This window comes from Aspergillus multicolor, assembly GCF_047715735.1.
Source record: "Aspergillus multicolor strain CBS 133.54 unplaced genomic scaffold BDW74scaffold_14, whole genome shotgun sequence".
NCBI classification, from domain to species: domain Eukaryota; kingdom Fungi; phylum Ascomycota; class Eurotiomycetes; order Eurotiales; family Aspergillaceae; genus Aspergillus; species Aspergillus multicolor.
In genome coordinates, this window is record NW_027395965.1 from 607,189 (window position 1) to 628,757 (window position 21,569).

The following is a 21,569-nucleotide window of genomic DNA, read 5'->3' on the forward strand; positions in this document are numbered from 1 at the left end:
AGTAGGACGTATAATCTGAAGAAGGAACAAAGGTCAGCCTACTATAGAGTAAAGTTGCCATTACTCAACAGTTTCATTGCATTATTTTCGACTCCTACCACTTCTTGGACTCTTGTCATCGAGGAATACGATGCTCGCTCCCCACCGTCTTAGCGGTAGCACGTGACATCGCGGGCCCATCTGTATTTCTTCCAAGTTCCGTGCGCTGCAGATTTTCTTCGCTTTTCCTACCAGCGTTTTGTCCTCGGACAGCAGCCACCACAAATGGGTTGCAAGACTATTCAAAGGCGTATATATTCAAGCCTGCCGACGTGATGACAATAGGGCTATCCATTCTACTCAGCACGTTACACTAAACACAGCACTGATCTCAAGATTACTACCACCAACATAATGGAGTCGCTAGAGGAGACACAGTGGGATGTGACAATTTCCGGCACTGGGATTGCTCAGTCGCTTCTGGCTTTGTATGTTTATTCTGCTGGGGAGGTATACTCTGCTAATACACTACCAGAGCTCTTTCTCGGTCAGGTAAAAGGGTCATCCATGTTGATAAGAACCCTTACTATGGCGGCCCGGAAGCCGCTCTGAGTCTGCAGGAAGCCGAAGAGTGGGCTTCAGAGGTAAACAAAGGTGGGATCTCGGTTGCCGGCGGTATCAAACATGACCAGCTGACTTCAATGTCAACAAGTTAGAGTCCGTTCAACTTCCATTTGAGGACGCTACTGTGTTTACCCCGAGCCCTTCAGAGTCTGGCACCGGACTGTCATCTTCAAGGGCCTATACACTATCTCTGTCACCACAACTTATCTACTCTAGGTCTCAACTGCTGCCGACGCTGGTGTCATCCAAGGTCTACCGACAGCTTGAATTTCAAGCCGTCGGAAGCTGGTGGATCTACAAACCAGCGTCTGGCAAGGACAAGGATCTGTACAGAGTTCCCAGCAGTCGCGAGGATATCTTCGCTGATGACTTCATCAGCATGAAATCGAAGAGGACCCTCATGAGATTCCTGCGCTCACTGAACCTAGAATCTCCAAGCGACGCAGACTCAACAGTCGAGGACGAAGCTTTGGCTAAGCCCCTTCCAGAGTACCTCACATCCAAGTTTCAAGTTCCCCTTGAACTCTATGATCCTTTGCTGTCCCTTTCTTTATCTCAAGCTCCAGCCCAGAGCACCATCGCCCGATATGCTGTTCCTCGCATACAGAGACATCTAACATCCATCGGCGTCTTTGGTCCAGGCTTTGGAAGTGTCCTAGTGAAATGGGGTGGCGGCTCCGAAATCGCACAGGTTGGATGTCGTGCCCTTGCCGTTGGTGGTGGCGTATACGTCCTGAATTCTGGCATTGAGACGTTGGATCAAGACGCCGCCGATGATTCACGTATACAATTGCGTTTACTCAGCGGTGAAACCATCAGCACCCAGTATGTGGTCGGTTTCGACTGGGATGTTCCTTCACAGACTGAGACTTCGTGTGACTATGAGAAGGTCTCACGGTCGATCACCATTGTGTCATCGGCTTTGGACGACTTATTCCCCGTCACGGCAGAGGGCGGCCCGGTCCCTGCTGGTGCCGTTGTAGTATTCCCAGCAGCCTCACTCGGCCTGACTGACGAATCTCCGCCGGTTTACATATCCGTGCACTCTAGCGAGACTGCCGAGTGTCCGACAGGTCAAAGTAGGTTCCCACTTTCCTTCCCGTCTCTGCCCGTCTCTACACCACGCCTTACTATGATGATTCTTTTTCAAAACTTATCTACATTGCCTGAAATGCACTGTTGAGAATTCTACGAACTGATCATGGCACTTGACATTTCCTGTTACTCGCATCAAATTTTGCTTCATTGCATGCTAATGTCTGTGTAACAGGCGTCCTATACGGTAGTGTCAGCATCTCTGGTCAACAAGGGCAAACCTTGATTGAGCATGCTACAGATAAGCTACTCCAGTCCAGCGCGGGGCCAGACGCCAGAGTTTTATGGTCTCTCCGTTACACACAACTTGGACGGCCCGTTGGGGATGAAACACGCCCCGCCAATGTTGTGTCGGGCAATGTCATCCGGTTCCCTGCGCCCAGTCTAGACCTAGCTTTCGATGATACCACCATCGATTTGGTGAAGGACGCTTGGACCGTCGTAATGGGAGATGAAGCTTCTCCAGATGACTTTATGAAGTTCGAGGACCGTGAGAATTATGATGATGACGTATGATCTACCTACGTGAATCTAGATACCCAGTTAGGATATCAATAACCATGCCAATGCTCAGTGCATTGCATTGCGAGCAGTCAACGAAGCTCAGCTTTTTTGACGTTCCGGTACAACTTCATTGTTCTATACCAGTAAAGCCGTCCATATTCCGTAATTCTCACTTCTCCGTATTGTACTTGTACATGGCAGGGTTTCCAGCCCACGAGAAGATGAAACAATTGGAATCTAGCTTCCTTTGTTACACATGAGTGCCGAAAGACCCTTATCCTCCCGACTACTCACAGCTCCTATACAGTCCTGTTTTCAATAATCGTATCTAAACGCAGGGGTCCAGATGCCAACGGGTCCATGGCTGGCATAACCCTGCATCCTCCACGCTTCGGTGCGAGTACGACATGCTTCATTGAATAAGATCAATAGGCTTGGTCGGATTAGAAACTCGTCGGCTTTTCGCTCTGAAGATTCCTTTCGCATGGTATAGCTACCTGGGATGCGAGGGAAAGCATAAGGGTCTCAATATATATCTTCACTAAAACACTACGAAACACCCCGTAGTTCTCGGAGATCGAAGTGTTCATAGATAAATCATGAAGCATAACAGTCAGACCTAATGGTACTAGGTAAGATCTTCTTGTTTGCCCTGTACTCTGATCGATGTAGTATTGAGGGCGTCCTCGCTGAGCGCTATATCCTTATTACCAAACCTATTTGCCTTCAGTAAGCCGAAGCCAGTAGTATCTATAGGAGCTACTGTTAAGGCATGTAGACAATCAATTATCAAAAGGTATAGAATGTCTAGGTATACAAACATTGGATTGACTGCATCCTCTCATCGAGATCCTTGTCAATGTCGATCAAGGAAATGTTAGTTAAGCTCCATCTGAAATGGCGACATATCGCGCCATAGACCAACCACCGCACGGCGTTTCGTACCTATTTTACTTTGATTAGCACCTGCCACTTGCTTATCAAAGGCTTCGTCAGGATCAGATCAAAGTATACGTGTCCGATGTCGAATATTCAAGCTTGAGCTCAATTTCCCCCTTGGTACCTGACCCTGGGAATGCGAATATGGCTTCAGACCATGGTTCGGTACGGAACCCGCGGGTCAGGGTCTACTGGATCAGATTCCACTTTCGAGAAGCTGGAGAATGGAGTGCGTGTCTTGCTACGTAACTACTGTAATAGACGTCCGAAAATTGGAGTACTTCGCAGTAAATACTGTAGGTCAATCTAGCCGAGGACGTGCGCCGTGATGACCCCGAGATTGTGCATAACTGTGACGAGGAGCGAGCGGTTGTCTGGAGAAGTTGATAGGCTCAGACCTGGTTGTATAGCGGGCTTGGCTCATTAAAATGACACGGTATGCTCATTTGCGAGCCAGGGTCCTAGGGGAAAGATGGTGATTTGGAGATTGTCACGGCCATGGTTATGACGTCCTTCAATCGGATTGATCTTGCTGCTGCGAGAGATGGGCGGTATTAACCGCTTCTCCTGTGGCTCTATTATGAGCGATGGGTCGAGAGAAAGAGCCCGCTCTCAAGTCTCGGCATCAGTTTTGGACCCTTTCCTGTCAGTCGGATTAGGGTGACAGATAAACCGTCATGCCGTTGGGCTGAGACAAGGGCGTTCTTTGGCGAAGTGTGAGATTGATCAGCTCCTGAAGTCTGATCTCGCTCCGAATTCCCTCGAAACGCTGCGCCGAGTATAAGCCCCGGAGTAGGTTGAGTATGTATACCAGAGCCTTCCCATCTGAACCGTGTGCGAAGCCTCATGTTTCTCTTTGATGACTTCCCGTCAGAAGAGGACTTCGGATACGAAGTTACGTATGTGGCTCTGGTGGCCATTATTGGACCGCCGGTGCCGAGTGTCTTGCGCGTCTACAGCTGAACCGTGCTGATCACCATCCACTACCGGGGCCGCGGAGGCGACATTCGGGAGACGCCTGACGCCTGCGCTGACAAGGCGAAGATGGAACATAGCTAATCATGCGATCTATGTGTTCGTGTTAAACGGATCTAGCAGCGTTGTATCCGTAAGCAGGCGAGAATAGTGACACAGCGTCTGAGGTCGAAGCGCGCAATCCGCTGTCCAACAAGCATAAATTCACCTCATCCTGAACCGATGCCCTTCCCTGAATTATGCGGGCGCGAGGATAGAGCTTGGGGCACGGATCCACGTTCGACAGCGAGGAAAGCTTGGTAGGAACGGAGTCAAATCCTGCTGGGGAGATTTGGTCAGCAGCGTTTCGGTTTGATTTCGATGCTGTCTCAGCTTCAGGAGGCGCCATGCAGTCAGGGACACGCGGCCCGTGGGGATCGGGGCGACCTGACTGGCTCAACCGACGGGAGACCGCGCTGATCCAACTTCAATTTTTGTGCTTCAAGGGTCGTACCAAGCTCCAGCAGGTTTTTGCACCTGCGTTATTTTGCTTTTTGGCTGGTGAGCCTGAGTACCTGGGTGAATCTGACGCAGTTCAACAGCTCTTGAGATTCATCGCCCCATCGCAATCTATGGTGACCAGCAAAAATAGAAGCGGCCGCCACTCACTGGAGCATGGGGCAATAATAGCGATGTTGTCTCACTCCACCGCCTCCTATACCTGTAGTAGCTGCAAAAACCAAGTGCCGTAATTTAACTGCTGTTTGCAGGTGAAGGCTGGGCGATCGTCGGTTTGAGAAGTATGAGACAGTGAGTCAAGGACATTTCTGAGATGCATGCATACTTTGGACAACCTTGCGATGTCTGTTTGTTGCTCTGATGGGCGGAAAAAATATGCGTTGTCCTGCAGTTCATGCTTGAATGGAGAATCAAGTCCGGGGTGCTGCTGTTCTAGAAGAGGACTCTGCCTTGAACGTGCTCTTCCCAAAGTCGAGAGTATATTCCGTGGATTCCGGACGACAGCAATTTTGAGGTGATATGGTCAATGTTTGAGGCGACAATTTTGCTCGATAGGCATCGTACGGTGAGAGACGACTGTCACAGTGTCAAGTCTCAAAAGACCTCCAGAGAGCCGATGATAAGGGTCCAATGAAAAATACATCGTCTTCTTGACGGGGAGGCTGGGAATCTGCCTACTCCGTACACTCTGGATGCCTACGGATTCGGGCATTCTTCGTCCACGATCAGACGAAAACAGAGGCATCTTGCAGGACATGACAACTGTTGATAAACGGAAGGATAAATCAATCAAACAGCCTTCTGTTGCACAGCTCGCAGTAATTGCTCTTTGCTTCTTCGCTGATTGCAGGAAGAATCACATAATACCTCAGGTACGGTCACGTAATTTTGCAGATTAGTGGCAGCAGCAGCTTACCCGCCCGTGGTCCAATCCAATTCCCGCTTCCCACTGGGGATCGCCTTTTCTGCCTCCTCATCGCTTCTTCTTGCACTTTGTCTCATTTCTTCGTGTCCCTCCCCTCCTCCCTTTTTCTCTTCCTAATAATCTTCACACACTCTCGAGGCTTCACATTCTTCAGCCCTCTTCTCCTTCAGTTCGACCTTCTCGAAAACGCCCTGGGCGTCCGTCCAGCTGTGCTCCTTACCTAGATACCGCTTCCCCTGGAATTTTTATCCACTTGCGCGGTGTTGAATTTCGCAGAAAGAACGTCGGTGACTGTCACGGTACCACAGACCTCGACGCCGCCAGTCTTTCGTTGACGTTTTTGACCCGGTGAAGTCATTCGCCATATTCACTCATTTCACTCTCGATCCCGTGAGAGACGTTTTCCTTTCCCTCTATATAACGAGTCTCCTGATTCTTTTCGCCTCGATCCGGTCGATGTTTCTTCGAGACAACGGACTACACCAACCTCCAAATACTTAATATCCTGAGCCATTTCCATGTTGAAGAACGCTTATAATCCTCCGAGCAAAATGCCGACTTTTCGCCTCAAAACTGTTTTCCCCCTCATTGCACTGCTCTCAATAGGGCTCTTTTTCTGGTGCATTGAACGCTATGATCGCGAAGCACTTACGCGATTTAAGCATCCTGTCGATCGGGTGACTTCAGGTGCACCCCAGATCCAGCTCCAGCCTACGCCGTCCGTCGCGAAGCAATGTGACGCGGACCCGAACATCATGCCTCCTCTGCCCTTCAACGAGTGGCTTCTCCGCAAGAACTATACCCGTGCCTACTTCCGACCCAATTTCCAGCCTCCCAAGACCGAGTTCAAGTCCCTCGAGGAGATCAACACTCCGGTCCTTCCTCCAATGACAGTCCTTGAACGTGGCATGGTCATCTCTCCATCTAACAAGGAGGATGGCCTGCCCTGCCCTTCAATTATCGACGTGGATGTTGCCGCTGATCACGACATTGACGAGACGGATAAGCTGCTGTTTGGCTTGGCCACGTCTGCGGACCGTCTCGACCGCCTGCTTCCTTCTTTGCTCTACTCCTACGGAAACACCAAGGCCGGCATCATTGTCCTGGTTCCCAATTCCGAAGACGACATCGCGAAGCAGGAGACGTACTTCCGCAACCGTGGTCTTGATTTGACGCTCATCAAGTCTCCTCTGGAATTCACGGCTCGGTATTTCGGCCTGGTCAAGGCTTTCTCTGAGGTGATCCGCACTAAGCGCCCCCAAACGAAGTGGGTCAGCTTTATTGATGACGACACTTTCTTCCTCTCGCTGCCGACCATCGCTCACGAACTGAACCTGTTCGATGTTAACAAGAAGCACTATATTGGTGCTCTGTCCGAGGCCAGCTGGCAGGTTGACACTTTTGGCCACATCGCGTTTGGAGGAGCTGGAGTTTTCGTGTCCAAGCCTTTGCTCGACACGCTTGACCACTACTACGACGAATGCCAGTCATGGGGTGAGCAGCCCGGTGACCAGAAGCTTGGCCAGTGTATCCAGCGCTTCGGTGATACCCCTCTGACCCTCTGGCCATCTCTGTACCAGATGGACATGAAGGGTGAGGTTGATGGTGTCTATGAATCCGGTCGCAAGATCGAGTCTCTCCACCACTGGAATAGTTGGTACACCAAGGACGTCGTCAAGATGACTTCCGCTTCTGCTGCCGCCGGCCGCCGTTCTGTCCTTCGTCGCTGGGTCTTTGACCAGGAGGAAATCGTCAACAACGCTACTGGCAAGACTATCCGAACATTCTGGGTCTTCACCAACGGATACTCGCTCGTTAAGTACACGTACGACGAGAACACACCTGACGATGCGATCAACTTCGATCACGCGGAGAAGACGTGGGAGGAAGACCCCCGCGGTTACGAAGCCCGCCTTGGGCCCCTTCGTCCTCGGGATCAGGAGGGAGTTACCAAGGATAGGTGGCTTCTGCGGGAAGCCTATGTCGTTGGCGACAACGTCCACCAATGGTATGTGCGTGAAGAAGATGAGGGCCACAGTGTGATCGAAATTGTCTGGCTCGGCCCCAAGGGTGGCGGTGGTGCTGGTATCAGGGATTTCGCTGTCAACATGCACTAAGCAACCTTGCTCTACTGCGTGGTTCTAAGGCTGGACCTTGGAATCTTGGGGCCTTCACTTCTTGCACATTATTCACATGCATTGCACCTTTTCACTTTTTGACAACCCATATCCTTTTCTACCAACGAAGCCGGACGAAGACCCACGAAGTGGCAGGAAACGGAAGCCCCTTCGAACCACTACCGAAGTTGGACACATTTTCTATCGGCTATTACTCGGCGTTGTTCTGGCGCAGTTCGAGATCGGTTATCAGCTATTCCGAGTCTATGCGAGCGACCTTTCTGAGACTGCCGTTTCCTTCTGGGGAGTATTGCTTTCAATGCATATGTAAAAATAGAGTTTTGATTCCTTGGTCATTGGCGCATGTCATTATCCAGGAATATGATGAGTTAAGTCTAGATCTTACTACAGTCAGGATACCGCTGCTACTTCCTCTATATCTAATATGATAACAAATTATTAATCTCTTCGCCTCGAGTAAGATGTTCTACTGTTTCAGCCATTTGTTTCATCTATAGCGTTGATGGCATGACACCGTTGCATGTCACAAGTAAAGATGATTGTGCACAGATCCCTTTGCATCGACATCTGGAGATTATAACTCCAGTGGGAGTGGGTATATCAACATCTCGATATAGACACTCGACCATAGAGTTCGGCTGACATTCTAGACAATGTGCTCGTCAACGTAGCATGCTGGCTTGGGGCTCCAATGAAAGATATATATCGCGGGCGGAGCGTTGTAGACTCTAAAAAGCGGCCGAGCATGTCTTAAGTAGAAGTGCGATACTCCTTACAGGTCGAAAGACAGCCAAGAGTGTCAAGAATTCCTTGGTATACTTACCCGCAAGCCATAGGCCTCCTGTCAACTTGTCAATCTCGTAGTTCCACATTCACCAAGTTCGATGGCGTCGGCATCTCAGCGTGTGGGCGGATGGAAGTAAAGAATGTGAGATCATGGATGACTGCGATAACGATACATTCATCTGCACTCAAATCGGCACGAGGGACTATTAATATTCTTCGACATCTCAGCCCAGGCTTACGGGAAACGGAGTACAGTCGGTCGAGTCTCGTGCTCTGCCGATGTTCTGTAAATACCTACTGATAATGCAGGGCGTTATTGGCGGATATTGATATGGCGGGAATTATTGGCTGGACTATCGCCTTCTAGATCCTATAGTGTTGATTCCCGGTTTATTCAGGGTCTCCTGGCTGTCGATTCGACTATCTCGCGATGTTCATTTGAGATTCGACAAAAAATAGAAATGCAGTGAGATGGTAAGGAGTGACATGGCAGCATATCGCACAGGAGTAGTCCGTACCACCAGTTCATTCAGCTAGCTCAGCTCCTGTGCCCCGAGACTCTGGTCCCTCTGCAGGAAACAGTGAGTATTTTGCCGGGGAGCAGCAGTGAATCAATTGAAGGCTGAAGCAAGGACAAGGACCAAGGTAAGGTACTTCTGCCCGGGGATTGGGACTGCGATGCGTTGTCTAGGTCGTTGTCCAGGCCTGCATTCCTAGGCGTTCGATATCCACTGATCACCTCTGTTCGTGGCCCATCAATTGAGCTAGAGATGCGCGACTCCGAGTCGCGGATGCATCTCGAGGAGTGTTGGTATGCTGGTCTCCACTGGCTTGGGCGATGTTTACTGTTGACATGAGTGACAGGTATCGTCGATCTGGCATGTTCAATTCGTTTCCTTGAGCAGCGCTGCAGCTGAGATGATGGCCTTCCTTCTCCAATTTCCGGCTGATGTTCTGGGCTTTGGGGGCGTGAATTGGGGAGTCGTGGGACGGAGTACTACCGGTAATATTACGCGGTATGGGTGGGGATTGGCTTTAGTGCCGCAGCTGGGAAGAGCCAATTATAGGTCTTGCCAAGACTGCTCGATGGTCTGGACAAACTTAGTCCCGGCCGATGCCAGCCGTGTATCTTGGATTCTGTTGTTGATTCACTCTGGAAAGAGGGCTTGAATATGCCAATTCAGTTGAGCATCATAATAGTACCCTGCTAATTAGGTTCTTCCAGTAAAAGTGGACTCACTGAGCTTCAGGAAACGAGACAAAGAGTATAAAGCTGGGGCGTGTGGGGCGTACGGTACGGTCAGCACACGTGAGCCACCGCCTTCCCAACTGCACCCGCACTTATCCTTCTTCGAACAACTTCCCAGCTCCTCCCCGTTTCCCTCTTTCTTTCTCGTCCTTGAACCCAAACCCTGTGAAGCCAAACGCGTTACTCGATTTGGTCATCTTCCCTTCCCCTCAAAAGCATCATTCCTCTTTGGGCATTCGTCCTCAAGTCCCTCAGATCCTTCCTTTTCTACCTGTCCACTCGATTGAGACAATTACTCTCGTCGCCTAATCCCTTTTATTTCCATCATGGCCGACATCACCGCCGTTGGTGAGGAGAACCCTTCGCCCACCCAGGACGACCTGCAGCAGGCCGCCGGTAACGGCGCCACTGACAACCGCGGTACCAAGCGCAACCGCATGAGCGCCGACGACGACGACGACGATGAGGACAAGACCGGTCGCGAGCGACGAAAGATCGAAATCAAGTTCATCCAGGACAAGTCGCGTCGCCACATTACGTTCTCCAAGCGGAAGGCGGGTATCATGAAGAAGGTGCGTAGTACCTCCGCGTCCGAACCCAAGCAACACCCTCTTGCTTTATGCACCACCCGCCCTATGATCTATGCTTAATTGACCTCGTCGTCAATTACCTTGTCGTCTTTATTCTTGATCGAAATAAATAACTGGCGGACACCAGCTGACGAATCAATGCGGTCGCGTCACAGGCATACGAACTCTCCGTCCTCACAGGTACTCAAGTACTCCTGCTGGTCGTGTCCGAGACCGGCCTTGTCTACACCTTCACAACCCCCAAGCTGCAGCCACTGGTCACGAAACCCGAGGGAAAGAACCTCATCCAGGTATGTCTCGTCCCTGTTGACTCAATTCGCACGCGACCGACGCCCCTGAACCCATAGGCCTGCCTCAATGCTCCCGATCCCGCTACCAACGAGAACGGCGTCGAGGCCCCCGAGGTCCCTGCCGAAACACCTGAAGACGTGAACCACAGCAATGTCAATGCCCAGCAGGCGGCCATTCCTCGGCCCGGTGGCATGCACCCTGCCTACATGACGAGTGAACAGCAACAGCAAATGGCCTACTACCAAAATCTCCAACAACAGCAGCAGCAACAGCAGCAGCAGGCTGGCGGACAGTACCCTGGAATGCCTGTAGGTAATCGGATGCCGACCCAGCATCAACCCACTGCTTAAATTCACGCTTGCATAAACGCCAAGAGACACGGGGAAGCTTAGGTTGTCGCTTTACAGATTTCTTAGCTTCTCCCTGCACTTCTGTGCATAATCTCTCGGCCTCTCTTGATACCCAGCGAATCCGTTTCAAACGATTGTTCCACCGAAACCCGGTCTTCGTTGTATACCACTGCCCGCGCAAGCCAAGAACCTTCTTCCCACCTGTGTATATTCCGAGCCTCCTGGTTCAATTTTGCAGGACGCCGGATACTCGATATCGGTGTTGGCAATATCTCGTTTTCATGCTATCCATCCCCTTAATGACATCGCCTTCCCTCCCCTCCGTTCCCCGAAAATGGCCAAAAAAATGCAGAAAAAAGAAATTAGAGAAAGATACTCGAATGTCCGGGTTGGTGATAGGTTGATGCAGGATTTGAGCAACCTTGACCTGGATTTCAATATCATTATTTGGATCTTATCGACAATCACCTCATAATCATTTCCTAGACGATGGGGGAAGATGCGGTGTTTCTGGTGTCTCCTATTCTATTCATTTACTTACCGGCGAACGTGGTTATCTGTTTTGAGTCAATAATTTGCGGTTTATTTGTTATTTCCTAACCCATCTGTTCTTCATATTACTCGATTTCCTCTCTGTGATGAGTGATTACCCTACTCCCAAGATGATTGTCTATCTCGACACAATACTGGCTTGCGGGCAAGTGAAATAATAGCTCAGGAAGCAGGAGACAGACACTTTTTGGACTGAGTAGGTGGCATTTCCGTGTCCGCTATGATAAACGCGTCATGTATGGCATGGGGAAAATTGGACTTTCTAGCTTAACAATACATCTCATCTACTAATATGGTTACGTAGGGCTTTGATCAGCCCGTTCTATTCGTAGCGTAGTATATTGTTCCTATTAACAATTGTATTGGGTATAAATAAATGTGATTCGGACATAAGAATAAAAGACAGGAAGGATAGAAGGAGTTAGCGATTTATAGGTTTTCATATCGGTATACTGTACATCTTTCGTCTTGGTGTATTTATATCGTAGCAGAATAAGGAAAGCTTCGACTGCCTTGAGCAGACAGCGAAGTAAAACGTTATTGCTCCGACCCCGGGGTATCATGATGTATGGTAGTAGGATGAGGAGGTATAGAGTTCGCTTCTGAGTCGAATGCTCTCCGCTCCCTGGCGCTTCGCCGACTATTCCCCGTTCCTGACCCTGTCCCGGTCAAACGGACTAGGTACTGCATACCCGTCCTCCAAGCTCCTAGCGCGTTCCTCGAGCCCGCGAGGAGGCGGCCTGTCGCTGACCTCGAGACGGGCGATGTATTTTCTTGCTGGTACTGGTAGTGATCGCCTGAATCCGGTATTGAGGTGGTTGATGAAGTCGTACCGTACCCAGTGAGCGTTGTTAGCGCTCGTCGTTCCGGCAGTAGAAGGCGCTGTTCGGGGGCTGGGCCTGAGCCCGAAAAGGATGTTCGCCGCGGTCGCGATTGAGGCTGCGCCTGTGATCTGCTGCTGGCGGCATCATGCTGGAATCGACGTGGGAGTCTTAAGCTCCAGCCGGAGCCGGAGCCGGAGCCTGAGCCTGATGAGAAGCGGAGGGGGGCTCCGCTTTTGCTGCGCGGGCGGGTTTGGATTGGATCGATCGAGAAGCGGGTCAAGAGGGAGGATTGGGCGCCTGTGGGGACATTTTCAATGTCGATGTCGGAGTCTTCGAGTTCAGCCCAGATGGAGGCTGGGTCCATGTTTGAGGAGGAAGTCCGCTTGTGTTTGGACATTGTTGCGTAGAGGGGGAGGCTTGGGGCTCGCTGGCGCGTTGATTCTTGAAGAGGGTTGTTTGCTGGACGGGGGCGGAGTAGAGGTTCGCGCTCGCCGACTTGCTCTTCTTCGTCGTCTAGATCGAGCCTCAACGGAGCTTCAGTGGTTTCGTCGATGGCGGCCATTCCGGGGCCAATGGCGGCTTGGGACGGACCGGTGACGTCCATAGTCGCATGGCTGTCTATGTCTTCGAGTCGCCAGGAGAGACAGAGAACACCACCTAAAAGTATGACGGTACCCAACGCGATGAGCCCCGCGTGGAGCCTGGTGAGTCGCGACACTTGACGGAAGTATATTAAGCCGTCTAAGATGGCAATAATGTTGTAAATGCAAAAGACAAACGGGTAGAGGATGCTGGTGCTGCAAAGCTTCAGACCCCGATGCAGGTAGTACAATTGCAAAAGCGCAAGGCTGACCATTGAAAGCAGAATAACCCATGATTGCCAGCGATTGAACTGATTATGGCGATCCACGATTGTCCGGACCAGTAGCTCTACGGCCGACTTGGCTAGGAGGAGCGTGTGAGCGGATAGGATGCCGCTTATCATCCCATAGCATAGTCCGCGTATGAGCCGTACTCGGCTATGCGTTAGATTGAGACGTGGTGCGTATGAGCTTCGGAGCGTTGGGTGTTTTGGACGAGAAGTGACGACCTTTAGGAGCTTCGATCCAGCGAAGATCACTATCGACAGCACGACCGTTCCAGCTACCCAGAGGATAAAACCCTGACCGCGAAGAAGTGCGAGGAGCTGATTGAGGCTATGCGCTGGCTCCCCGATAGCCCCAAAGACCGCTATAAGAACCGCGCCGGCGCATACTAAGAGGGTACCGATTAACGAGTAGCGAGTGAAAGCTTCCCCCAAAATCAGCGTAGCGAAGATAGTATTGAAGACGAGGCCCGACTGTTGAAAGAGTTTAGTAAAGTTCAACAACTGGAGTTGGGACCACTGACAGCCTGGAGGGTCGAAAGCACAGGGAGCGGAAGCGTCGTGATCTGGATTGTACTCCCGACGATGTTTGAAACAACAAACATCAACATCCCCAGCTTCGGTAATCAGCAGATGTTCAGCCATATATCAGATCTGTAGTCCGTACCTGCCATCTCCGCCGCTTGTAGGGAGGCCGTCGCAGCTCGTAAGGGTGCTTCTCATCTTCAAGAAGATGCGACTTGCGCTGGAGAGTGAGTCCGATCGCTTGCAGGCTAGTCGAGATCAACCCGACAAGAACCCCGATCTGGAATTCAGGCCATCATCAGTCGTTGTACAAGTAACCGATCTCTATCCCAAAAGAGAGCTTACCGCGACACTCCCCTGGGGCGACAGGTCACCGAGATTTCCCATCACGGGGTAACTCCATGCATTGGTGCAGTGTGGGGAGCAAACTAGACTCGGACACCGCAGGACATTAAACAGGACAAGAGAAGGTATAATGAGAATAATAAGCCATATTCACGTTATGTCGCAGAATGTCAAGGTCGGAGAGAGGAAGAGAAGAGGACTCAGAAAGCGAATGAACGATTCAAGGGGGTGGGATGCAGTGATCTCATGGCTGCGGGAAGTCTGGAGTTGAACCCGCCAAGTCATCCAAACCGACTAAGCAATGGCAGCCGTCCCCGACTGCACGCCGACCTCTCCCTCACCATCTGAACTGCTCCCACTCTCACACCCCGCGAGGATATCACAATAGAACTGACTAGGTGGCGATGCCTCTACCCTCAAACCCCTCCTGACCTTACCACATGCTTTGTCCACGCCCGTGCTGCCGAACCCAACGCTAACCTATACAACCTCAACTCCAGACCGAGCTTAATCCGCGCCCACATTCCCTACCTTGTCCCCCGATACTAGCCGTACTCGCGGTCTATTACATCAAGCAAGATGTCGCAAAGCCATGCTCTCTCCGACGACCAGGTACGGCACAGCTCCAGTGAACAAACACGCAGAGGTGAAGCTCAAGCTCATGCACGATGACTAGGTGGCGGGCGAGCTCCGCAAGATGACTGCGTTCATCCGACAGGAAGCTCTCGAGAAAGGTCGCGAGATCCAACTGAAAGCCGACGAAGAATTCGCCATTGAGAAGTCCAAGCTCGTCCGCCAGGAGACCGCCGCCATCGACACCCAGTACGAGAAGAAGTTCAAGCAGGCCGCCATGTCCCAACAGATTACCCGCTCCACCCTTGCCAACCGCACCCGTCTTCGCGTCCTTGGCGCCCGCCAGGAGCTTCTGGATGAGCTATTCCAAGAAGCCCGTGGTCAGATCTCAGGCATCGCCGCTAAAGATGCTAAGAAGTACCAGGAGGTGCTGAAGGCGCTGATTCTGGAGGGCCTCTATGCTCTGAACGAGTCGAACGTTGATGTTCGCGCCAGGAAGAAGGACAAGGATGCTGTCAAGAAGGCTATCGGGGAGGCGGAGAAGGAGTTCAAGAATGCGGTTGGCAGGGAAGTCAAGGTCAACCTGGACGAGGAAGAGCCGATTTCCGACGACAAGTATGTCTTTTTTCCCCTATCAAATCTGAAACTACTTACTGACTTACTCTTTTAGCGCTGGCGGTGTCTCCATCATCGGTGGAAAAGGCAAGATCGAAATCAACAACACCTTCGAGGAGCGACTGCGGCTACTCGAGGTCGATGCTCTCCCTGCCGTGAGGGAGACGCTCTTCGGCAAGAACACTAACCGACGCTTCTACGACTAAGCTTTATATGCTCTTCTAGTTCTCAACGAAATCAGCGTGCCTCTTTTGAGTTTCAGCTTTGTATCTATGTAAAGTTTCATCTATCTGTCGTGGATTCCTGATTATTCCCTCGGATACTAGCATACAATATACGGTGATGTCTGTTCGTAAAGATAACCCCATACGAAGATTCTTCGTGTTCAAGCTATCTGAAGCCAAGCGTATACTCATGCGGCTTTGAATCGCTTCGCTACAATTGCAGAGCATTACTTACACGAAAAAGGAAGAAAGATCTGGAAAGAAATATTGCTTTGAATGATGCACTGCTCTCCCGAGGATTCGTGCATGCCTATCTGATACCAGCCACTAAATGAGTACGCGACCTGGGCATAAGTATGATATACATGCAGGCTAGACCGGCCGAATCCTGATAGATATGAGAGGCTAAGTATGAGGAAGATTGAACTCGAACTTCCTAGCAATATACCGATATGCTGAGATAGCCAGCTCGGTGCAACGGTATTGGCCATGAAGGAAGCGTGGAATATCCTCACATAACACAGATAATACATGTAGAGTCTGGATTGAACTCGAGGATGGCGGAGTCTGCCCCAGGCGCAGGGTCAAGAGATGTGGATATCACCAACGTAGACAAGAGTGGGTGAGCCAGGGCTGCACTATGCCGTACGTAGTCGATGCGCCTAGAACGTTCAGGAAGAGGATCGAGTTCGCGGCGGCTGAGGCATTGAGTTCGTGCGTATCACATAATAGTATCTCACAGCTTCGTGTCCTGGCTTCTCAGGTCTCAGGTTTACCGCTGAGAATAGTAACCTTTTTCTTCTCCTTCGGCTCTCCAGAGAAATAATCGGTAATAGGTCGATTGTCTTCCTCTGGATCGTACACGCCAAACAGGACCTTCTTCTCGCGCGGTTTCGTTCTCACAGTATAGAGGATGCGATAGTGAAGGGCTTCCAGAGCCCCCTTTGCTAAAGTTATCTTCATATGAGAGGCACCCGTGTCTCGAATCGCGGAGAATATCTTTTTGACTCGATCAGCGAGCACGTCGACCACTTTATTGTACTCGTCTTCTGCACTTTTGTCGGGAAATCGAGTCTCGGACCACCCGGAGTCGATGATTATCTCGAGAAAGGAGGTGATAGCTATGAGCCCGGCGTAATCGTACTCGGGTGCGCCCTTCTTCTTCCATCGCTTCACGTTGAACTTTGGATCTTTGAGAATGTTGTTAATTCTGCTGATTTCTGCCTTTCTGTCTTCGGAACCAGGGACCGCTGATAAATCGTTTGTCAGGAAAATGTACGCCAGACGCCGCCTTAATGTCGCGATCCAGTCATTTGCTGGTGCGATATGCTCTAATAGTCGACTTTGCAGTTCTGTGTCCTGCAGTGTGGAATGGACGAAGTGGCAGATATTAGTTGCCTATCAGTAATTAGCGAGATACTTCCTCAAGGTCTTGAAAATGTAACTTACCAGTTCATCGGCGAATTCAGTCGGGGTTTCATCAAGCACAGCAGTCAAGGTCTTTTCTATTGCCGAGTTGAGCGTGAAATCTTGAGTCAAGGAAGTGTCTAGTGGAAGACGGAGAAGATAATGCAGGATACGGTTGCGAGTATCATCTGCGAAACTGGTAGATAATTAGCGGGCTCTCGCTGCACCATATAGCTGAACTGACCGAGCTGCGGCTTCACAAAAGAAGTCAAGGATTGATAATAAAGCTGTGTAATGCGGAGGCTGCGACTCGAGAGCTTTGACTATACATAGCGTTAACACACGCGTGATTACAGAGTCCATGAGCTCAACCGACCTTGAGGATGAGTGTCTGGCACAATCGGGGTTGTTAAAGCCAACGCTTCAGACCTCGCACTCATATGCCAGAACAGGGTATCTATGTCTTCTGGCTGTATGAGGGACTTCATCCGTCCAGGTGACACACGCTTTGAGGTTCTTAGTTCTTGACATCTAGCTAGTATGAGGTAGGTTTGACAGACCTTCAATGCCCCGCAATAAGCGTGCCTCATATTATCCCGAGCCTCAGAAGGTGCTATGCGGTGTAAGTAAGCGCGTCTCAAAGGCAGAGCAGAAACCAACTGGCAAATAATATCCATCTGATCACTTCATCGGCTAAGAGGTCTTTCGATATCGCAAAGTCGATGATGCCGGAGAAAAAAGGTCGCTCGCGTAACTCAGAGTCTAGAGCCTGTTAGTGCCATCAAAGAAACCAAAAGTGCGACTATTAACCTCGTAGTACAGCCAAGTAAGTACCCGGGCTTACACACTCGCGAGGAAATTCCTGAGAGGGAGGAAGCTCCGTTTTAAGGTCGAAGAAGGACCAAGTTTTCTTCAAGTCCAAAGCTTCTGTCCGACGCACAGCATCAAGGAGACGCTGAAGCCCTATACTATCATCGGTACCTTTGTCTAGTGCAGACGTAAGGAGCTTCTCATCCAAGACCATCGTCTCTTTCTCCTGGTCATTGCGCACGGCTTCGGCTGCAATTGAAGCCTTTATCTTCGCAATTCCAGCCTCGACCTCGTTGTCATCAACCGTCTGCACAACGAGATCATCCAGCGTATTCTTTAACTTGGTCCGTGCCGCTTTCCATAGGGGAACATTTTCATGGTTCACTGCCGGTCGATCCCGCAGCGTCTTCGTCTCGTCATCGCCAGTTTGGGGTTTCGGAGCAGTCTTGGGCAAGAACATGGACAGGATATCTTGCTGAGAATCAATCGAGTCCATTGAATCGGATTCACTATCGGAATTTGTCACAACTTGCTTCCCATTCTTTGTAATACGTTGCGATGAGTTGAATGGGGTTCCTGTCCGCGAACTCTGGAAACTCGACTGCGGTGCCGGGTCATTGTCCGCTGCGCCTGTCGGGGGGGTTTGGAAGCTCGACCGCGGCGCTGCATCATCTTCATATTGATCCCCTGCGGAGAGTAGCAGTGATCGATTCAATTGCGCTGACGGGCCGCCCGGGGTGTCCGGTGCTGTGACATCTGAGGGCAGTAGTTGTGATGAGAGTTCAGTGAGAGGTGAGGACTGCGGCGCGGGGTCTTCTCCCGGAGATTCGATTTGAGTATCTTCAGCGGGCTTGGCAAACTTCGGACGCTTGAAGAAACTTGTGATTTTCTGAGGCGAAGACATGCCGGCTTTTTGTAGAGCATATGCAGTTTTGACTCTCGAGCTTGATCTCCAGACGTCTGTCGGACATCCACGTCGAACGCGTTAGCGGATCGCGAAGTCACATGACCGTGACTTTCTCTTTATTCTTTCACTGCTCTCCTGCGCTATTTTTGTTTCAATAATAATATATCAACCTAAGGTAAAAGAATCATGTCTCGTCAAAAACCCTATGGGATTTTTATGCGTGAGGACCGTGGTTTGAGTAAGGGTCTTAGAGCATGCTGTCACCACGACGCGCTGACTGTTGACTTCCGTGTGCCGTGCAGCCAAAATTGATATGGTATTCTTCAGTACAATATATGCTTCCAATGAAACTCTTATTTTTATTTCACAGTGGATTAGTGAGCAACTTAAGTGCGGGGAAGCGGTTTCCTATGGTTGTCGCAGTCGTGCCCTCTTCAAACCCCGAAATATACACAACTCGAAGAAGCGGGGTTTATCTCCCATGCTCCGTCCGCTCAGCAGGTATGAGAACTCGGAGGTGCATCTGACAGAATACATGGCCTCATAAGCGAGAGAAGTCGTACTGAAACTTATAGGTCAAGCTGCGGGAGCAATATATGCGCTCTATTTACCAGAACTATAGAGTTTGAAATTTCTCCCGATTAGGAACAGCTTTGCGGGAACCTGGCCCCGGCCCCTCTTTGCGTCGATCTTCAAGCATTCCCATCTCCACCACACTTCAAAGTTCATCATTGACCCGTCTCTTCCAATGGTGCGGCAGGCTAGAATTCCGGACGATACAAATATTCTAAACATAGTAAAGCAAGCGGGCGGTGCTGGTAATGATATACATACGTAGGGATTTGACAACAGACTGTATATAAAACAGTTTAATAGGCTGCCGAATATGCTGGGCCTGTTCAGGATGAGGCAGTGTTGTGCTGAACAACGCAATGCAATCAATTCTAGTGTGATTAATTATCAGTAATCAAACTGTTTTCTAAGACAACAGCCTTAGATCCGATTCCAACATTTTTGAGCAAGGGTAAAATCACGATGTGCTTGGGGTACGCGTTATATGGAGCCACGCTATACCGTACGTGATTCGGAAACCTGGTCAATGCACTTAAAAGAGGAATATTCCTCCGGAGTCCGGACGGAGTACGGATCATCGAAGCAGAATCTGATCCCGAAGAGAGCAGATCGATTCGAGTACAGCAGATACCCCTCTGAAGGCCAATGTTCAAAAAAGGACAGGGGACGAGTCTCGCGACTCCGAATGCCGGCAACGGCCGAAAATTCCCTGAGACGAGTCGCGATCCCGATTCATGAAGCATGATGGACTAGTGAAGCGATCCAGAACAAGCAAGCTGTAAAGAGTAAGGCGCCGAGGCGGACTGTCATGTTGAAAGCCTAAATCTCCGGCTAGAACCCCTTTTGAGAGCCTCGAGCTCTTATAAAGCTCCAGGCCGAATTACTGCTCGTTGCTGGCGCTGAACTATGATACCGTCGAGGCCTTGAAGGGCTGTACTTCTTATGTAGAGAAGTCCAGGATCAAAGACCCGGCTGTGTGATCGAGAGTCTCCTGCGATAGGTGGAGAGTTTCGCGTCACCAACCACGATGGCCCGTTAGCTAGTCGGTTTCAGCCTGAAGACTCCAAGTATGGAGCCGATTGATATCAACGTCGTAATGTATGCATTCTCCGTAATTTAGCAATGGACAAAGGGTCCGCGGTGCCGGAAGGGCCGGCTCTTGCTGGCTTTATGTCAAGGTTCTGCGCACGAACAACGCGCAATTGCGGTTCATGGATAACCAAACGCAATCAGATCTTTTGGCTCGACCGAGTGTAGAGGCCGAATTTCCGGCAGAAGTACGGACTCGGAGTACGTACCTCAGCTCGGATGATGAACCGTCGCTGATTAATCTCTCCCTTGACGTCCATGGCGGTCGCCTCCATCTGTACCGAGCTTTCGGTTCCAAATGCGAACAATGATGCCCGTACCGGCGCTCCGTCACAGGGCTGTTGCCACAATTCTGTTTTAAGATTTTTGCGTGGGAGCTATGTCCTGTCATTGCCGGCTTGGATGAGGCTGGGCCGCAGGTCCTCGTGGAGACCCAGCCTGCGGTATGGTAAGTTGGATACAGTCATGATTACCGGAAGTGATGGAACCCCAGTCCGATTCAGCTGCAAGGTGAGACTCGAACCTGTAGTATAGCCCCAAGCATGAATAATGTCAGATGGGTTCAAACCAAGTTGCGGAAGGAGTAGACTTCTGCTTAGATATCCAGGAGCAGCTATGTACCTAAGTCACAGCGGCACTTGGTGTAAAAAGAGAAGAGTAAAGGCCACATAGAAAAAGTACTCTCGCAAATTAAATTAAACTCATATAGATTGCGGAGGATAGATGATTGATTGAGCTTTATGTAAGTAAAGAACAGCAGTCAACGGTGCTTACCAAGAATTGTGCCGCCGCCCAGGTATTATTGCTGTGGTAATGTACACGTTCCCGCGCCTTCGAGGAGTGCATTGTCAGCCTGCGCTCCCGAAATGCTCACTGTCCTTAACAAGTGGTTGTCTCTCAATCTTTCCCTTTCCCCTCCAGCTCCCCAAACTGCCTGAGGATTGTTCCTCACAATACCCGTGCCTTCTATATATCTTTTATTTAGCATATTCATGGCCCATGGTGTTTGAAGTCCTTCGTTCGTTCCTCATTTTTCTTCCAGCCGCCTTTCCCCTGTGTTGTGCCTACCACCGAACGACGCCGGCGGCCCGTCTCGACGCCCACCTCGATCGCCTCCTAACATTTGGCGGCCGCGCCCTGGCGGAATACCATTCATAATATCCTGCATTACTTTGCATCGCGCGATATCTATAACAAGTGCGTTGGGATCCTGGTTGCGCTGCCGGGTTCGGCTCGTTGGAGCGGAGGCTCCCTAATACACTCTTCACGACTTAATTTCGCGCCTCAACGTCCCTTGCGAGCGAGCTCTAGCCCAGG

At 50.5% G+C, this 21,569-nt stretch overlaps 6 protein-coding genes across 6 annotated transcripts; 4 read left to right on the forward strand and 2 right to left on the reverse strand.

Moving 5' to 3' along the window:
• Positions 1-65: 65 nt before the first annotated feature.
• On the forward strand, positions 66-2,345 carry BDW74DRAFT_154437 (putative Rab geranylgeranyl transferase escort protein). Its single transcript, XM_073724686.1, has 4 exons — positions 66-467; positions 515-633; positions 696-1,682; positions 1,874-2,345. The coding sequence occupies exons 1-4, from the start codon at positions 394-396 to the stop codon at positions 2,212-2,214; spliced, it is 1,521 nt and encodes a 506-aa protein (XP_073583442.1). The 5' UTR covers positions 66-393; the 3' UTR covers positions 2,215-2,345.
• A 3,369-nt stretch (positions 2,346-5,714) lies between these two features.
• On the forward strand, positions 5,715-7,814 carry gfsA (glycosyltransferase family 31 protein). Its single transcript, XM_073732407.1, has one exon. The coding sequence runs from the start codon at positions 6,058-6,060 to the stop codon at positions 7,654-7,656; it is 1,599 nt and encodes a 532-aa protein (XP_073583443.1). The 5' UTR covers positions 5,715-6,057; the 3' UTR covers positions 7,657-7,814.
• Positions 7,815-9,942: 2,128 nt separating this feature from the next.
• Positions 9,943-11,075, forward strand: BDW74DRAFT_28131 (MADS-box domain-containing protein). The gene is made up of 3 exons (XM_073732408.1): positions 9,943-10,284; positions 10,458-10,592; positions 10,650-11,075. Exons 1-3 carry the CDS (start codon positions 10,039-10,041, stop codon positions 10,941-10,943), a joined length of 675 nt encoding a protein of 224 aa, XP_073583444.1. The 5' UTR covers positions 9,943-10,038; the 3' UTR covers positions 10,944-11,075.
• Positions 11,076-11,851: 776 nt separating this feature from the next.
• BDW74DRAFT_154446 (DUF803 domain protein) lies at positions 11,852-13,874 on the reverse strand. Its single transcript, XM_073724687.1, has 2 exons — positions 13,709-13,874; positions 11,852-13,658 (listed from the first exon to the last, which is right to left on the reverse strand). The coding sequence occupies exons 1-2, from the start codon at positions 13,793-13,795 to the stop codon at positions 12,033-12,035; spliced, it is 1,713 nt and encodes a 570-aa protein (XP_073583445.1). The 5' UTR covers positions 13,796-13,874; the 3' UTR covers positions 11,852-12,032.
• A 487-nt stretch (positions 13,875-14,361) lies between these two features.
• On the forward strand, positions 14,362-15,601 carry BDW74DRAFT_154449 (H(+)-transporting V1 sector ATPase subunit E). The gene is made up of 3 exons (XM_073724688.1): positions 14,362-14,666; positions 14,731-15,242; positions 15,298-15,601. The coding sequence occupies exons 1-3, from the start codon at positions 14,634-14,636 to the stop codon at positions 15,446-15,448; spliced, it is 696 nt and encodes a 231-aa protein (XP_073583446.1). The 5' UTR covers positions 14,362-14,633; the 3' UTR covers positions 15,449-15,601.
• Positions 15,602-16,112: 511 nt separating this feature from the next.
• BDW74DRAFT_28174 (uncharacterized protein) lies at positions 16,113-18,681 on the reverse strand. Its single transcript, XM_073732409.1, has 7 exons — positions 17,684-18,681; positions 17,534-17,635; positions 17,434-17,486; positions 17,250-17,379; positions 17,118-17,196; positions 16,916-17,069; positions 16,113-16,864 (listed from the first exon to the last, which is right to left on the reverse strand). Exons 1-7 carry the CDS (start codon positions 18,585-18,587, stop codon positions 16,226-16,228), a joined length of 2,061 nt encoding a protein of 686 aa, XP_073583447.1. The 5' UTR covers positions 18,588-18,681; the 3' UTR covers positions 16,113-16,225.
• Between the last annotated feature and the right edge of the window lie 2,888 nt (positions 18,682-21,569).

Bases quoted from the DNA above. Each gene is read 5' to 3' on its own strand.
- BDW74DRAFT_154446 (XM_073724687.1), bottom strand. From the start codon at position 13,795: ATGTTGATGTTTGTTGTTTCAAACATCGTCGGGAGTACAATCCAGATC. The intron at 13,659-13,708 runs GTCAGTGGTCCC...CTCTTTCAACAG, and splicing joins TGCTTTCGACCCTCCAGGCT to TCGGGCCTCGTCTTCAATAC.
- gfsA (XM_073732407.1), top strand. From the start codon at position 6,058: ATGTTGAAGAACGCTTATAATCCTCCGAGCAAAATGCCGACTTTTCGC.
- BDW74DRAFT_28131 (XM_073732408.1), top strand. From the start codon at position 10,039: ATGGCCGACATCACCGCCGTTGGTGAGGAGAACCCTTCGCCCACCCAG. The intron at 10,285-10,457 runs GTGCGTAGTACC...GTCGCGTCACAG, and splicing joins AGGCGGGTATCATGAAGAAG to GCATACGAACTCTCCGTCCT. The intron at 10,593-10,649 runs GTATGTCTCGTC...CTGAACCCATAG, and splicing joins AGGGAAAGAACCTCATCCAG to GCCTGCCTCAATGCTCCCGA.
- BDW74DRAFT_154437 (XM_073724686.1), top strand. From the start codon at position 394: ATGGAGTCGCTAGAGGAGACACAGTGGGATGTGACAATTTCCGGCACT. The intron at 634-695 runs GTGGGATCTCGG...TCAACAAGTTAG, and splicing joins GGCTTCAGAGGTAAACAAAG to AGTCCGTTCAACTTCCATTT. The intron at 1,683-1,873 runs GTAGGTTCCCAC...TCTGTGTAACAG, and splicing joins CGAGTGTCCGACAGGTCAAA to GCGTCCTATACGGTAGTGTC.
- BDW74DRAFT_154449 (XM_073724688.1), top strand. From the start codon at position 14,634: ATGTCGCAAAGCCATGCTCTCTCCGACGACCAG. The intron at 14,667-14,730 runs GTACGGCACAGC...CACGATGACTAG, and splicing joins ATGCTCTCTCCGACGACCAG to GTGGCGGGCGAGCTCCGCAA. The intron at 15,243-15,297 runs GTATGTCTTTTT...TTACTCTTTTAG, and splicing joins GAGCCGATTTCCGACGACAA to CGCTGGCGGTGTCTCCATCA.
- BDW74DRAFT_28174 (XM_073732409.1), bottom strand. From the start codon at position 18,587: ATGTCTTCGCCTCAGAAAATCACAAGTTTCTTCAAGCGTCCGAAGTTT. The intron at 17,197-17,249 runs GTCGGTTGAGCT...CGCTATGTATAG, and splicing joins GCCAGACACTCATCCTCAAG to TCAAAGCTCTCGAGTCGCAG. The intron at 16,865-16,915 runs GTAAGTTACATT...AATTACTGATAG, and splicing joins CTGAATTCGCCGATGAACTG to GCAACTAATATCTGCCACTT.